This window comes from Rhinoderma darwinii, chromosome 6, assembly GCF_050947455.1.
Source record: "Rhinoderma darwinii isolate aRhiDar2 chromosome 6, aRhiDar2.hap1, whole genome shotgun sequence".
In the NCBI taxonomy this organism is placed as follows: Eukaryota; Metazoa; Chordata; class Amphibia; order Anura; family Rhinodermatidae; genus Rhinoderma; species Rhinoderma darwinii.
The window spans coordinates 111,881,065-111,895,586 of NC_134692.1; the positions used below are offsets into that span (position 1 = coordinate 111,881,065).

Genomic DNA, 14,522 nt, shown 5'->3' on the forward strand with positions numbered 1-14,522 from the left:
CACAGAGATTAACGTTACTGCAGTGTCCTGATAATGAATACACATGAAATCCAGCCTGGATGTCATGTGTATTCAGAATCCTGACACTTCTGACTCTTTTCTTTGAGATTTCTAGCACGGGAAACGAAATCTCGCGAGATTTCAGAGATAAACGAGATTTCGTTTCCCTTGCTGGAAATCTCACAGAAAAGATTCAGAAGTGTCAGGATTCGGAGTACACATGACGTCCAGGCTGGATTTCATGTGTATTCATTATCAGGACACTGCAGTAACGTTAATCTCTGTGTATGTGGCTGCACATCGCTGCTGTGTAAATCAATGGAGATGAGTGTATGTTGCGAACTGGTCACTGATTGGTCAGCGTCATACACGTAAACACGCCCAGTTAAAAACACAATACACGCCCAGTTGGACATAACGAAAAAAAACGCCCAGTTGTCCATTTCAAACCTCATTTGCATATATATAAAATAGCTCATAACTTGGCCAAAAATGAACGTTTTAAAAAAAAAAACAACAGGTTACTGTTATCTACATTGCAGCGCCGATCACATGCAATAGGAGATAGGGATTTCAGAATCTGGTGACAGAGCCTCTTTAATCCTTAAAGCTATTAAACCCATGTCGGCGTATGGGCTGCTGGATGTGCGATGATGAACCTGCACACTGCAAGCAACGTACTAACCTGTTTACGGTCACAAAATAGGAATGACAGAAATAACAATAATACTTGGTCCGCATGGAGTCGTATCTAAGAAATAACACACGTTCGGAAACTGTCTGACATTAACACTGGTGCATGACTGGACACAAACCTTACTAATAGTGTCTAAATCACTGCCACAAAGCTTTCCTATGGAGCCTATACCATTAAATTGCCTTGGAGACAGCATATACTTAGGATAAAACAATATTAAGAAGCTTTTCATTTATTGTTATTAATGTGTTAGTTACTATTTAATCATTATTTTTTTTTTGCATTTTCCTATAAAAATAAACACCCTTAAAATTTTTAGATCATAGTGACAGGATCTGGCCAAGGCTGGCATAAAACAGAATATTGAGACTAATCAATAATAACGTATTTTCAAAAACAATCATCCCTTAATCAAACCCGTAAAATCTGACACTATTAATCAACCATTATAACAATGGATCAGTCTGAAATGCTGACTTAAGGACATCTCAGTATTGCTCCCGTACGCCCTTATTTTTTTACTCTCTATCAGTAGGAGATCTACATCCACAAAATGCTTGTTCTGCTTTATATGACTCAGAACATCAAGAGGAGCAGAATCTGATATTCTAACAATATCAGGACCTTTTTAACTCTTACACCAATTTATCCAGATAGTATTTCATTCCCAATGTAATCAGATGCTTAATTGAAATCCTTAATCAAAAAACTATATTTTCCAAAGTCATTATCATCAGGGTTAATGAGCTGATCTTTGCGAGCTTTCTCTAGTTTTTGGCGCAGAACTTTGCTTCTTTCTTCCCATTCCAGGAGTTCAGCATTTCCATGAGCAAAGCTGCACTGGTCTTCCTCCAGACATGAACCAGATAGGAACCTGATTATTAAAAAGTTAGAAGGAAAAAAGTTAATTATAGCTTCTTATATAAAAAAAAAAAAAAAAAAAAAAAGGAAAGTTTTTTTTTTTTAAATAACTTGTATTGGCGATGTTGCATCTAACTACAACACAGACTGTCTATAGTCCGCGTTGCTGGCGGCTCGTAACTCTGCAGCAGGAGTGTCCTGCTGGTCTCCATGACTCCCGTATCCAGAACGGCCGTCAGCGCTGTGGAATGCAATGTCTGGCCATACAAATGTAGTATTAAATGCAGCCATTTAAATGAAGAGGCCTAGTATGAAAGAACCTTGTTGCTCTGTAGTTTGCAAGGCTTAATGGGGGTGTCTTAAATAGGCAATATGGACAGGGGCTGCCTTTTTGAGACACCCCCTTTAAGACTTGCCAGCAACAAAGCCCTTAAAGCTATTTTGTGGTCTCACATAATGTTTTCTCTTACCGAACAAAAGAATGAATGAACAAACAAGGCTGCTCCCCTGGTCATCATGTTTACCACAAGGTGTTTAAGTCCTTAAGGATATGCCACGTACATGTACCTGGCAGCCGTCAAGGAGAAGTGTGGAGCGGGCTCACTGGCTCTGCGCACTCCATACTTCATTCAGCCGCCAGCCTCTCTGCAACGGGTGGAATAAAAGATCACTTTGATTCCACCCGTTAACCCCTTAGATTCTGTGTTCAATCGCGGCTGCAGTATCTAAGGTGTTAGAATGAGGCACCCTCTCCACCATGCCATCTGCATGTATTGCAGTATATAGTGCAAGCGATCCAATGATCGCTGGTTCAAGTCCCCATGGGACTTTTAAAAAAAAAATTATGAAATGTTCAAAACCCCCTTTTTCCCCTAAAGTAATGTTAAAAAAAATAAACATTAACATAACTCGTATCTCCTCGTCCGTAAAAGTCAGAACTATTACAATTTAACATTATTTGCCCTAAAAAATGCAACATTTTTTTTTAAAACGCCCAAATTGCTGTTTTTTGTCATCTTAGCTCCCCAAAAAATGTAACAAAAAGTGATCAAAAAGGTCGTATGTACCGCTAAAATCAACAGAAAAATAAAAACGCTATGGCTCTCAGAATGTGGCAAAAAAACATTATTTTTTTTTATAAAACTGGCAAAAAAAACAAAACAAAAATTACATAAATTGAAAAACGACAACTTGTCCCGCAAGCCTTCATACGGCTGTGTCGACAAAAAACTAAAAAGTTATAGCTTTTGGAAGGGAGGTGGGAGAAAAAAGGAAAATGCTAAAAATATTTATGTGGGGGTTTTGAGCTCCACCGCTCTCCATAGTCCTATATCAATCAGCAGTTATGTTGAAATATACACAAAATAGCTAATATGGCTATACCGCCGCCCTTTCAACCAAAATTGTTGTTGAAATATTTCTTTTGAGGTAGACAATAATATTTTGAATAGATTTAATAAAAAGTCAAGTTTTAATACACCAGTAGTTAGTGGGGATTCTAGATTTGTTAGCTACTGGATTTAGTCAATTGGTGTTCAAAAATAGTGAATCAACCTAAAAACTACACATTTCACTGCTGGTTTGTGAAATAGGCAATGACCATTCTCACTGGGTGACACATCTCAAGTCAGCCAAACCACCCAGAAATACTGTTATTCTATGTATAGTAAGTAGTTGGGATCCAAACTGCATCTTCTGGAGGCTTTTCCCCCTTTAGGGCCCATTCACACGAACGAGAATAACGTCTGTGTGCTGTGCATGGAAATCACGCGCAGAACACGGACCCATTGATTTCAATAGAGCTGTTAACACATACGTGAGTTTTCACGCAGCGAGAGTCAACTGCGTGAAACTCACTGCATGTCCTATATTGGTGCGTTTTCATTTGCGCATCAATTTGATTGAAAATAAGAATAAAACATAACAAAAAGATGTGCTTTGTGAGTGCGTGAATAACGCATGCCACTCGCAAAACACACTGATACATAACGCAACACACACGGACCAGATTCACGCGCGTTAATCTGATATGCTCGTATGAATGTAGCCTTAATTGGGGGATCACGATTTTACTTTTTTTCCACAATTTTAGGAATTAAGAATGAGTGCCAGCCTACCTTTTACATATGCTAAAACAGCCGGTTGGGAAACGGTGCTGCCAGATGTTCTGATCATCTTCAGAGTGGAAAACTTTCTCTTTATGCTTTTCTGATGAGATATGAATCTTCCACTGACGCTCACTATTGCAGTTTTTACCACATAGCCAGCAATGGAAATCAACCTGCAGATGAAAATCAGAGTGAACAACATATAATTCAAAGGATGGATTGAAGATAAAGAATAGAGCACCCAACTTTATTTTTTTTATTGCACCCTCCATTTGTACATTGGTGTTTCAGTGGGGTGCGGTGTGCAAAAATACCTACCAATCCCCACATCTTGTATTTTTCGGGTCCAGCACCGCTCACGTGATCTTCCCTCTGACTTGTCTGGAGTCACTGTGCTTTTGAATAAACCGGTACTCAGGCTCTCAATGCATTCCTATGGGAGCCAGAACGAGGGTCCATAGGAATGCATTGAGAGCCTGACTTCCGGTTTTCTGAAAAGCAGCGATTCCAGAACAGGTCAGAATGAAGATCACGTGAGCGGCGCTGGGTCCGAAGAACAGCAAGATGCGGGGATTGGTAAGTATTTCTGCACACAGCATCCCACTGAAACACATGGAGGGTGCAATAAAAAAATAAAGTGCAGTGCTTCTTTAATGTTTATCTCAACAATGTCAACCTAATAGTAAAAATTTGATGGAAAATTATGTCACATAGTTGTTTTGTATTTTTTTTCTACATATTGCAAGAACTTTAGAAATATAGGAAATAGCTATTTTGAAAAATATCAGGGATTAAACAATTCTATTTTTGTCAAGACTCAAGAGATCTAGTCATTAGTCCTCCGTAAACATTCCTACAAAAGATTTAAGGGGGATCTGACATCAGATTTCATAATACAAACTGCATACATTATCAAAAAAAAATCTCTTAGATCTGATGAGATTGGTGTACTTACTTTGAAAATCCATGTCAGAAGGGATGTATAATAATTTCTTCAAGTGTTTCCATCTGATATTAAAATTCGTATTTTACGAGTCCAGTCTCTAGATCATTTTAATATCAGGCTGAATTTCTTTTTATAAAGGATTATACAGACATTTTGACATGAATTTTCAAAGTAAGTACACCAGCTTTATCAGGTCCTAGACATCAATTTAATAATGTATGCTGTTTGTAGTGTGAAATCTGTGATGTATTATGATGTCAGATCCTGCTTAAATGTGATTTTGGCTGTAGGTTAGTTGGGTGGGCTGAGTTCAGCTTCTGCAGAGACACCCTCAGAAGGTAATGTGTTCAACATATAATTATTGTTTTGAATAAATGTGATGAGCACCAAAGATACTGAAGAAAATTAATTTATCACGCTAATCTGTCCGAGAACCAGCAACAAGAGTTCAATATTCCAGCAGTCTCCAATCTGACTACTAGATAAGCCTCTTTATGGTATTTGAAAACTGGCTTTCTAGACAACCCCGTTAAAGCTTTATTTACATACAGCTCAGTTTTGGAGGTTCTGTGTGAATTACAAACAGCAATTAAATTAACAATAAAGCAGATTGGTCAGATATTTATGCTGCCCTGTTTGAGGGCAGCATAAGGAAGTGACAGACACACAGATTTCATCGTGCTATTACTTAATGTTAAGTAGTTATTGAGTATTTTGAACTTATACTTGTAGTGCGCGGCCAGTGCCGTAAGTATGAGTTCATGTATATTCATATATTAACGCTCCACCCACCCTCCAGCAGTTGATTGACACTTTTCTTCCTATGCACAGTAATAAGCAGAAACCTGTCAATCAGCGGCTGGAGGGCAGGGGAGAACGTGAACATACTTGGTTTAATACTTGCGGCACCAGCCGTGCGATGCCAGTATATGTTCTAAATACTTAAAGCGTACCTCCACTTTCGTTTTTCTTAATTACTTCTATTAGAGATTCTGCTTCCAGCAGCAGCATGGACTGTGTATAGTCTGTGCTGCCGGCGGCTCATAGCTCTAGTCTCCATGACTCCTGTATGCAGAACGCCTGTTTGCGCGATAGAATTCTATAGCTTTAGAAATAAAAGTTACTTTGAAAAACGATTATTGTGCGCACTCCTGTACTATAATGGTATTTCAGTGAAAGTGGAGGTACACTTTAACATTAACAAATAAGTGACAGCAGGCTAAAATCAGCGTGTCTGGGCCGCTCTCAGACAGGGCAGCATAAATATCTCACCGATCCGCTTCATGTAACAGTACCCCCCCCCCCCCCACCAAAAACAATTCTGACAGCCTTGTACTCCTTTGCCTTCATTACATGCAGAACAACTTGCTTTTTGTATGCCAACAGAGTAATAAAAACAAAAAACTGTTTTTATTTTCATATATTACTACCATAAACATTCCCTGTAAAACAAAAACTTACTGCAATTTCTGCATAGTCGGTGGGAAGGTGAATTTGTTTGTTCACTTGACTTGAAACCTCATTCCCTTTTGCAGTCTTCTTGCTGTGCAACTTCTCATGCAATTGTTCCATATCCTGAACTGACCAGAATGTGATAATATTATAATTCAATTCACACATATTTATCCACGGATTCACACAAGCCTAATTTATGAAAACTGGTACACACAAAAAAGACAGAGGTTCTACCTATAGCAACCTGTTACCAGCTCTCATTTCTATAATAATAATAATAATAATAATGATGATGATGATGAAAAATGAAAGCAGCACTTTGACTGGATGCTTTGAGTAAGGCCGTGTTTGGCACTGAGTCTTTGCAGGTATCAGCCTGGAGTATGTTTAGCGCACAGAGGATAGCCTACACTGGATACAATCATATTCGCTTTTCATTTGAGAGCAGGACTAGGCCTGTGCCGGTTTTCACCCTCTTAATGTATACAAGAGAGTTCTCTTCCACTGAGAAATTGAAAAACATATCAGAACATAGCAGAATATTTCATTATACGGTGATTAAGCTTTATTTTCATAAACCTGCAAAACCCCTTTAGATAATCCACACGCTACATAATTAGTGACTTTATGTCTTGACTGAAATTCCTCCATACGAATGCCCTATAAAACGGGCCAATGATCGGGCAAACGAGCATTCACATGAACGCTCGTTCCCGATTATTACCATGTGTATTAAGGGCAACAATCCACTGATGAACGAGCAAACGCCGGTTCATAGGCGGATCTGCTCTTTTATGCAGAATTAAAAATCGTTGTTATCGGCTCTGTGTAATCAGGGAGATGCGCTGCCGACATGATGAAAATGTATGGGGACCAGCGATCGGAGAAAAGAGCACTCGTTCCTATACATATCCAATCATTGCTTCGTGTGATAGGAGCAAACAAGCGCCAATCAACGAGCCGTCTCATTGTTTGGCGCTCACAATAGTTGAAGGTAGCACTTTGAAGGTCTGACTTTATCAGACACATTTGTGGTATAGAGGTTTTTGCACTGTGCACATATCCTCAGATGAACAAAAACTAAACCTGCATAAAGAAAGTGGTGGAAAAACTGCTCTGCGTGAAACTGATGTCTACATGTTAATTATTGTATCGTTAAAACTGGTGGAATTGCACTTTAAACTGGGCCTGCTATAAAATCAGATTTGCCCACACAGCCAGAGATAGTAGAGTGCCTGTCATCAAGCTGCTTTTACTCTTCTGTCAGGACAGTGCCAATCCACCTTTTTTGCTGAAAAGATGAGCCACGTCTAACAACCACAGTCTTTCCTATAGGGTTGTCAAGTAGCAAGGCTCTAGCAACCAGTCTGTCCACATTACGCAGGTCTTCAGCTCAAGACAGAATTTGCATTGTCCTGAGGGAGAAGGACTGCATTCCTAGTCTTATTGCTGAAATGGAAAGCCACTTTAATTTATAAATTATTTTACAGAAGAAAGTGATTTCTCTTTTATCGATCAACATCTTACTGAAAATATTGATTTATTGAAATCAATATTTTTAAAACATTGGTCCTCCAGACCGGCAGCTCTTTGCAGCAGCTGGTTACTGGCATGGAGTGTATATCCAGATTTTAAGGCTATGTTCACACGGAGTATTTTGCAGGAGGAATATCTGCCTCAAAATTCAGTTTGGAACTTTGAGGCAGACTTTCCTCTCCCTGCACGCCGTTTTTCGCGCCGTTTTTCGCCCGCGGCCATTGAGCGCCGCGGGCATAAAACACCGCGAAATATGCTTCCTCTGCCTCCCATTGAAGTCAATGGGAGGTCAGAGGCGTAAACGCCCGGAGATAGGGCATGCCGCTTCTTTTTCTCGCTAGGCAGTTTTACTGCTCGCGGGAAAAAGACGCCGACGCCTCCCATTGAAATCAATGAAAGGCATTTTAGGGCCGTTTTTGCCGAGTTTTGCAAAACTCGGCAAAATACTCCGTGTGAACATAGCCTTAGCCCGATCAGTATTTTCTGGAGAAAGTTGATTGACACACCAGTGGCTTTCCATTTCGATATTAAGAACAGGATGAATTCCCAACTAGAAAAACAGGGAAAAAAAACAACAGTTTAGATCATAATAACTCGGCTCTATGTGTATATATAAAGGGTTCTGTGGGCTCCATGACGTTTAGTATTTGTTATAGAGATCAAACAGAAGTGGTTCTAGATATGTAATGTACGTATAATTGTTGCTGTGAAATGAGGAAAAATATTGTATTCATTTATCATGTACCATGTCATTAAGAGACATGTCTGTAGGCAGCATTATTTTTGGCAAAAAATGTTTCCCATAAAAAAAAAAAAAAAAAAAAAAAGGGCTCTGCGTGTAGTTTGTTCGGGTCCGTATTCTAATGTACATTGAAAGTTCTATTTTATTTAACCAGTGTGGTTCAGTGAAATCGTAATAGATGAGCCGCTCTTACAAGAAGAGCACTATAATAAAAATCCCATTGCACTATTTAATGTTGATAATCGCACACAACTGAGTTTTTTATGGCCATCGGGTAAATAGGCTTAAAAAGTAACAACCACTGCTCAGAGCAGTTGTCACTTCACTTCCCGCACTATCCTAAACAGTTCATACATAGGGGTTATAGTCAGCACGCTTGTGTGAATATGAATATCGGGATAGAACCACTACAGCGTAAAACAATAATACAATGATAGATCAAATGATGACAGGTCTACATTATTATAGTACTAAATATTATTAATTATCGGAAAGCCTGAGCAATGGAAAAAGAATATCAGAAACAGATATTGATGTAGAATAAACTGGAAAGCACAAATACAGGGTGTGCTTAGAAATACTTACTGCTTAGATCCTTCATAAAAGTCCATATCTCTTTCTCCTCTTGGCTGTGAGCAAATGCACAAATTCCTATATATTGACATTTTTTGCCATTCAATATATGATGACACAACTGTGGGAGATAAAATACATAAATGTCAGGTTTATTGCTATCCAATATTTTGATGCATATTCTGCTAAACTGATAGATTTTAGAATTCATCCAAAAACAATGAGCTTGAAGATCTGCTAAAAGTAATATCCGAAACTTCACAATGTAGGAGGCGATTGGTAAGTCTATTAAAAATGATACATAGATTTCAGCAGAAAGAAACCGATCCGCCTCAACATATTAGTCAAGAAACACATAGCTCAAAGAATTAAGCTTAAAATCACCTCAAACTGAACTGGAACTGGCTTCTTTGTGGGACATGGTCGGATAGAAATCCACTTTTTGCGCTCATTGGACATCACAAGAACAACCTGGCGATCTTTAGTCCATCTGAGATAAATACATGCTATTTCATTAGGACTCAATATTTAATGCACGTCCTTTATCTGCTAGGACAATGTACTATATTACTGCAGAGACATTACTCTGATTTACTTACGTGTGTCTCGCCTTTGCGCTACAGTATTTTCTGTTTTTGTCTGCTTCAATCACTTGGCCATTTCTCCAACATTGTCCACAAACAAATTTGATGTTAAAATGTGGATATCCTGGACTATTGGGAATGCTCAACAGCTTAAACCAAATTGATAGAAATAATATTTGTATATATAAATAAAATACAACACAAAAAAGGCACAATTTATGGGTTGTTACAGTTTACAGACTACACAGAGGCAGCAAATATAATTGTTATAATGAAGATATACCTCGGGTTGACTATTTTCACTTGTTTTTCAGTTTGTCGAATGAAAGCAATTAGCTGCACATGAAAGCCATGAAGAAGCAAGCTAGTTGCTGTTGCTGGATCTTATAATGCATCTCTATTTAGTACTTTGAGAGCACAAAGGTATACTGTTCTGAAAGGGCCGGGAGTCTTGTTGGATCATTAACCCCTTCACGACTGCCATATGGCTATAAACGTTGTAATTGCCGATGCCCCGTGCAGTTAGCACGCGTATAGACGTCGACAGCCTGGAAGGGGATTAATGAGTGCAGGGCTGCTTCAGTGTGAGCAGCACTGCACTCATGTGTGCCGGGGCTTCGAGAGCCCCGGAATACACCCCCCACAACCCCCGCAAAAGCCGATAGCGCCACCTAAGCTCCCTCCAGCATTGGAATCCCCGGCCAGCGCTCTGGCCGAAGATTCCCCTCCTAGAGGGATCCCACGCCGTCTTTCCATCCCCGCTGTAGATAGTGCCACTGCCCTGCAGATAGCACCACCCCCCGCTGTAGATAGCATTACATCCCCCCTTTCCACTGTAAATAGCACCACCTGAACGGAGTCTGGGAGCGGAATCCCCGGTGTCAGATTGCACAGACCGGGTATTGCCCACATTGCCCACATAAGTAGTGCCAGTGCCCACATAGATAGTGCCCACTGTAAATAGTGCCATAGTGCCACAGTTCTTCCTGTAGATAGTGCCCACTTAGTGCCCATGTACATAGCACCACAGTGTCCCCTGTAGAGTGCCAATATAATGCCACAGTACCCATGTAGATAGTGCCACACCCCCACGTCTGGGGCTCTGTCTAGAAGCGGAATCCCCGGCCAGTGTGATCTGACAGCGGGGATTCCGCTCCTAGACTCCGTTCAGGTGGCACTATTTGCAGTGGGGGGGTGTGATGCTATCTACAGCAGAGGGTTGCTATCTAGCATCGCACCCCCCACTGTAAATAGCGCCACCTGAACTAACTCTAGGAGCGGAATCACCTGTGTTAGATCACACTGGCCAGGGATTCCGCTTCTAGACAGAGCCCCTGACGTCACTGTCCATTTGCACAGTGACGTTAGTGGCTCTCTCTAGGAGCGGAATCTCCGGCCGACACTCTGGCCTGGGATTCCTCTACTGGAGAAGCCCCTGGTGTCACTATCCATATATGGACAATGATGTCAGCGGCTCTCTCTAGGAGCGGAGTCCCCGGTGTCAGATCGCTCTGTGTCGGGGATTCCTCTACTGGTGAAGCCCCTGGTGTCACTTTCCATATATGGACAGTGAGGTCAGGGGCTACTCCTGGAGCGGAATCCCCACTCTGGCAGGGGATTCCGCTTTAAGAGGTAACCCCTGACGTCACTGTCAATATATGGACAGAGACATCAGGGGCTTCCTGTAGGAGCGAAATCTTTGGCCAGAGGGATTCCGCTCCCACAGGGAGCTACAGTGGTGCTATTTACAGGAAGGGGGTGCCATTTACGAGGGAGGAAGGGGGGGCGCTATCTGCAGCGGGGATATTACTAAATACAGGGGGGTGTGGTGCTATCTACAGGTGGGTGCTATATACAGGGGGTGTGGCACTATCTACATGGGTACTGTGGCATTATATTGGCACTCTACAGGGGACACTGTGGTGCTATGTACATGGGCACTAAGTGGGCACTATCTACAGGAAGAACTGTGGCACTATGGCACTATTTACAGTGGGCACTATCTATGTGGGCACTGGCACTACTTATGTGGGCAATGTGGCAGTATAGTGTTTTCAGGGGGGTTGGGACAAAAATCCCTAACGAATAAAATTCATCCATTTTGTTTAACATCCATGAAAAACGGATGGCAAATGCCGGTTAAAAACGGTCAGACGGCCGGGAAATGGATTCAAATTTTGAGACACATTGATGCAAAACAGCCATGAAATTTGACAGTCGATACGTTGTTACGTGACATTTTTTTCAGTCGGGTGTATATAGCCCCCTTCACTCTCCCCTCACAGCGATCCAAGGTGACGGAGAGAGAAGAGGCCTAATTGTTACAGAGCTCTACAGTGTGTGTGTGTATATATATATATATATATATATATATATATATATATATATATATATATATAAAAATTACAAAAAAGTGTTTTTTCTTTAATTTTTAGTGATTTGTCTGCTCATAATAAAAATTAAGAACACTGAATTATTTAAACTAATCTAGAAAATGAAAGCCTAAAAAGTCTTGTAAAAAAACAAAGTAAAAATAGTTGTGATATTTAAAGCGGTTCCAAAGATATTATCGTTTATAGAAGTGCATATCAAAAATGGAAAATTTGGCCTGGACACACAGGGGCATCAATGACCCTTGGTCATGAAAGGGTTAAAAAAGGGAGAGTCCTCATTATACTAAAAAATATTAGGTGCCCTACGTAAATGGTTTTCGTGGATGATGCAGCACCCACTGAGTAGTAAAACCAAACCCTGGTGGGCTGCTCAAAAATGTTTGTTGACTGACTAAAAAATAAGAACAAAAAAATATATAAAATAAATAAATATATATATATATATATATATATATATACACATATACATACACATACACACACACACACTCACATATATGCTATGTACAACAAAAAAAACTATAGAAACTCAACATATCTTCTTCATGGTAATTTTTGGATTCAATTAAAATAAAAAACTGAATTGTACCTGGGGCTTTAGTGAACTGGACTCTTTTGCCCAATGTGACTCAGACTCCTGTACAATTCTTTCAAAGGAAATTCCTATAGGAACAAAAACAGAGAAGCAATAGAACATTATGCTCTACTAGGCAGTATATTAGACTTTATTCATACGAATGTTCAGAAGATCTCTTCTCCCGTCCATTATTATTCACCAAGAATAGGAATAAATCCAATAATAAAAGATAGCAGGGAAATATTTCAAGCCTTTTTGAAATGTGGCTCTTCCCTACTGTGCTGAGATCCCATTCTTGGTGAATAATAATGGACAGGAGAATAGATCACTTACACGTCAGTCTAAATTCATCCTTCGTTTACGTCCTCTTTCAGCAGACACTACTCATGGCAGGCTCACCTGTCTCTTCTTGTATGACCCAGACTCTAAGTTCCACCAAGCTGTGAGCAAAGAAGCAATCATCATCTCTTAAGCATCCATACCGAACCTCATGTCGACAAAGATCAAGCACAACGTGACTGCTGAATGGACGGATCTTGCAGTACTTTACAACAGAGTCTCTGAACATGTGAACAAGACACCTGTATTACAGGGAAAAAAACACATAATGAATACATGTACATATAGTTCTATGGTATGTACACTAAACTGATAAAATACTACAACACTGGTAAGAATATTTCAATCAGAAAAAGCTCTCCACCTTCATGGCCTCTATATGTTCTTATACAACATCTAGTAAAGCTTGCTTTATTGCCCTACTAAATGCAACATATGGGTCAAGTCCACACACAATGTGTGATCAGGCCTTAATACAGCAGCTATTTTAACAGTTTAAGTGACTGAAATAGGTTTTACTTGTGCTGCTTAATACATTTTACACTAGCAGTCAGAACTGTTCAGAGAATTGCAGCAACAACACATCTGCAATGCTTGAAGGAGTTAACGAAAAAGAAAAAACATCATCCAAAAGGAAAGCAGAAAGAACAATTCTGCAGTTCTTCGGTTTAGAAATAATTTACAAATACCCAATTAGCAACTTTTGAGTCAATAGACGGGGGTCCACCATTCACAACCTTCATTTATCAGCCAGAGCAGGGAGTGCTTAAATGGGAACTGTCATTTCAACAAACTTTGCATAAATGTATAGTACAGGTGATTATAAGAAATTTTGAAATATATCTTATTAGAGAAAAATGCTTCTTTTCTGCCCTTATCTGGCTGTTTTCCTGCTTTCCTGTTAAACTGACTTTCACTCTGAAAATTCAGCTCTATCCGACTCCAGTCGGACTGCAGCTCACATGTATCAGATTACACATGTCTATGGAAGCCTATGGAGAGGGGAGGGGGAAGAGTGAGCAGGAAGTGCAGGAGCAGAACTACAGGAATATAAACTTTCTATCACAACCAAGTACTTTATTCACATTAGTACAGGTCAGTACTTCTCTATATATGTCCTGCACGATTCTGGGGCTGTTTCTGAGCGAGAGAGTAGGTTATGGAGCAGATTCTTCTCTTTTTACTGTGTGTGGAGTGTATGGCTGCTAGTCTCCATCCCCCAGCTCAGAGAGAAATGCAATATTTAATATAGCATGCAAAGGGGAAAATTGCAAAAAATTGCAAAAATCAAAGTCCTATAATGGCCAGAAATAGTGCTGATCCTTAAGTACACCCACTTGGCAGCTTATTCTGAAAAGTCAAATGAAACGACAGGTACGCTTTAAGAAAAGCGTCCCTAATTCTCGAGGGCCCAGCACATCTGTGCATTAACCAGTGTTTCAGATTTCAGCGTGAACGGTCTTGCTTCATTTCCCCTCAGGTGACTCTGCAAGGGAATTAAACAGCTGCTGCTGGGTTCCCCCACAGTTTAAAGTTAATCTCTGGAGGTCTCGGCAGCAGTATTAGTACATCATAAGGAGGCCCTACTAGCAAGAAGGGTTTGTCCAATGTGGACAACACCTTTAACAGGAAAAAGAAAACCATTTTCATGGCTACTTTCTTCCAAATAAAGTGGCACATCTGTCCACAGTTTTAGGCCTTATTCACACGA

The 14,522-nt window shown here is 40.1% G+C and overlaps 1 protein-coding gene across 2 annotated transcripts in view; it reads right to left on the reverse strand.

Annotated features, from left to right (window-relative positions):
* Positions 1–592: 592 nt before the first annotated feature.
* The window catches only part of ZC3H7A (zinc finger CCCH-type containing 7A), a 74,920-nt gene continuing 60,990 nt past the window's right edge, over positions 593–14,522 (reverse strand). For both annotated transcript variants that reach the window (XM_075830118.1, XM_075830117.1), the window contains 8 exons: positions 12,872–13,053; positions 12,485–12,558; positions 9,518–9,651; positions 9,303–9,408; positions 8,931–9,039; positions 6,074–6,192; positions 3,676–3,839; positions 593–1,571 (listed from right to left, as the gene is read on the reverse strand). In XM_075830118.1, coding sequence (XP_075686233.1) covers positions 1,382–1,571; positions 3,676–3,839; positions 6,074–6,192; positions 8,931–9,039; positions 9,303–9,408; positions 9,518–9,651; positions 12,485–12,558; positions 12,872–13,053 — 1,078 coding nt within the window. In that variant the 3' untranslated portion in view covers positions 593–1,381. The remainder of the gene's footprint in view (positions 1,572–3,675; positions 3,840–6,073; positions 6,193–8,930; positions 9,040–9,302; positions 9,409–9,517; positions 9,652–12,484; positions 12,559–12,871; positions 13,054–14,522) is intronic.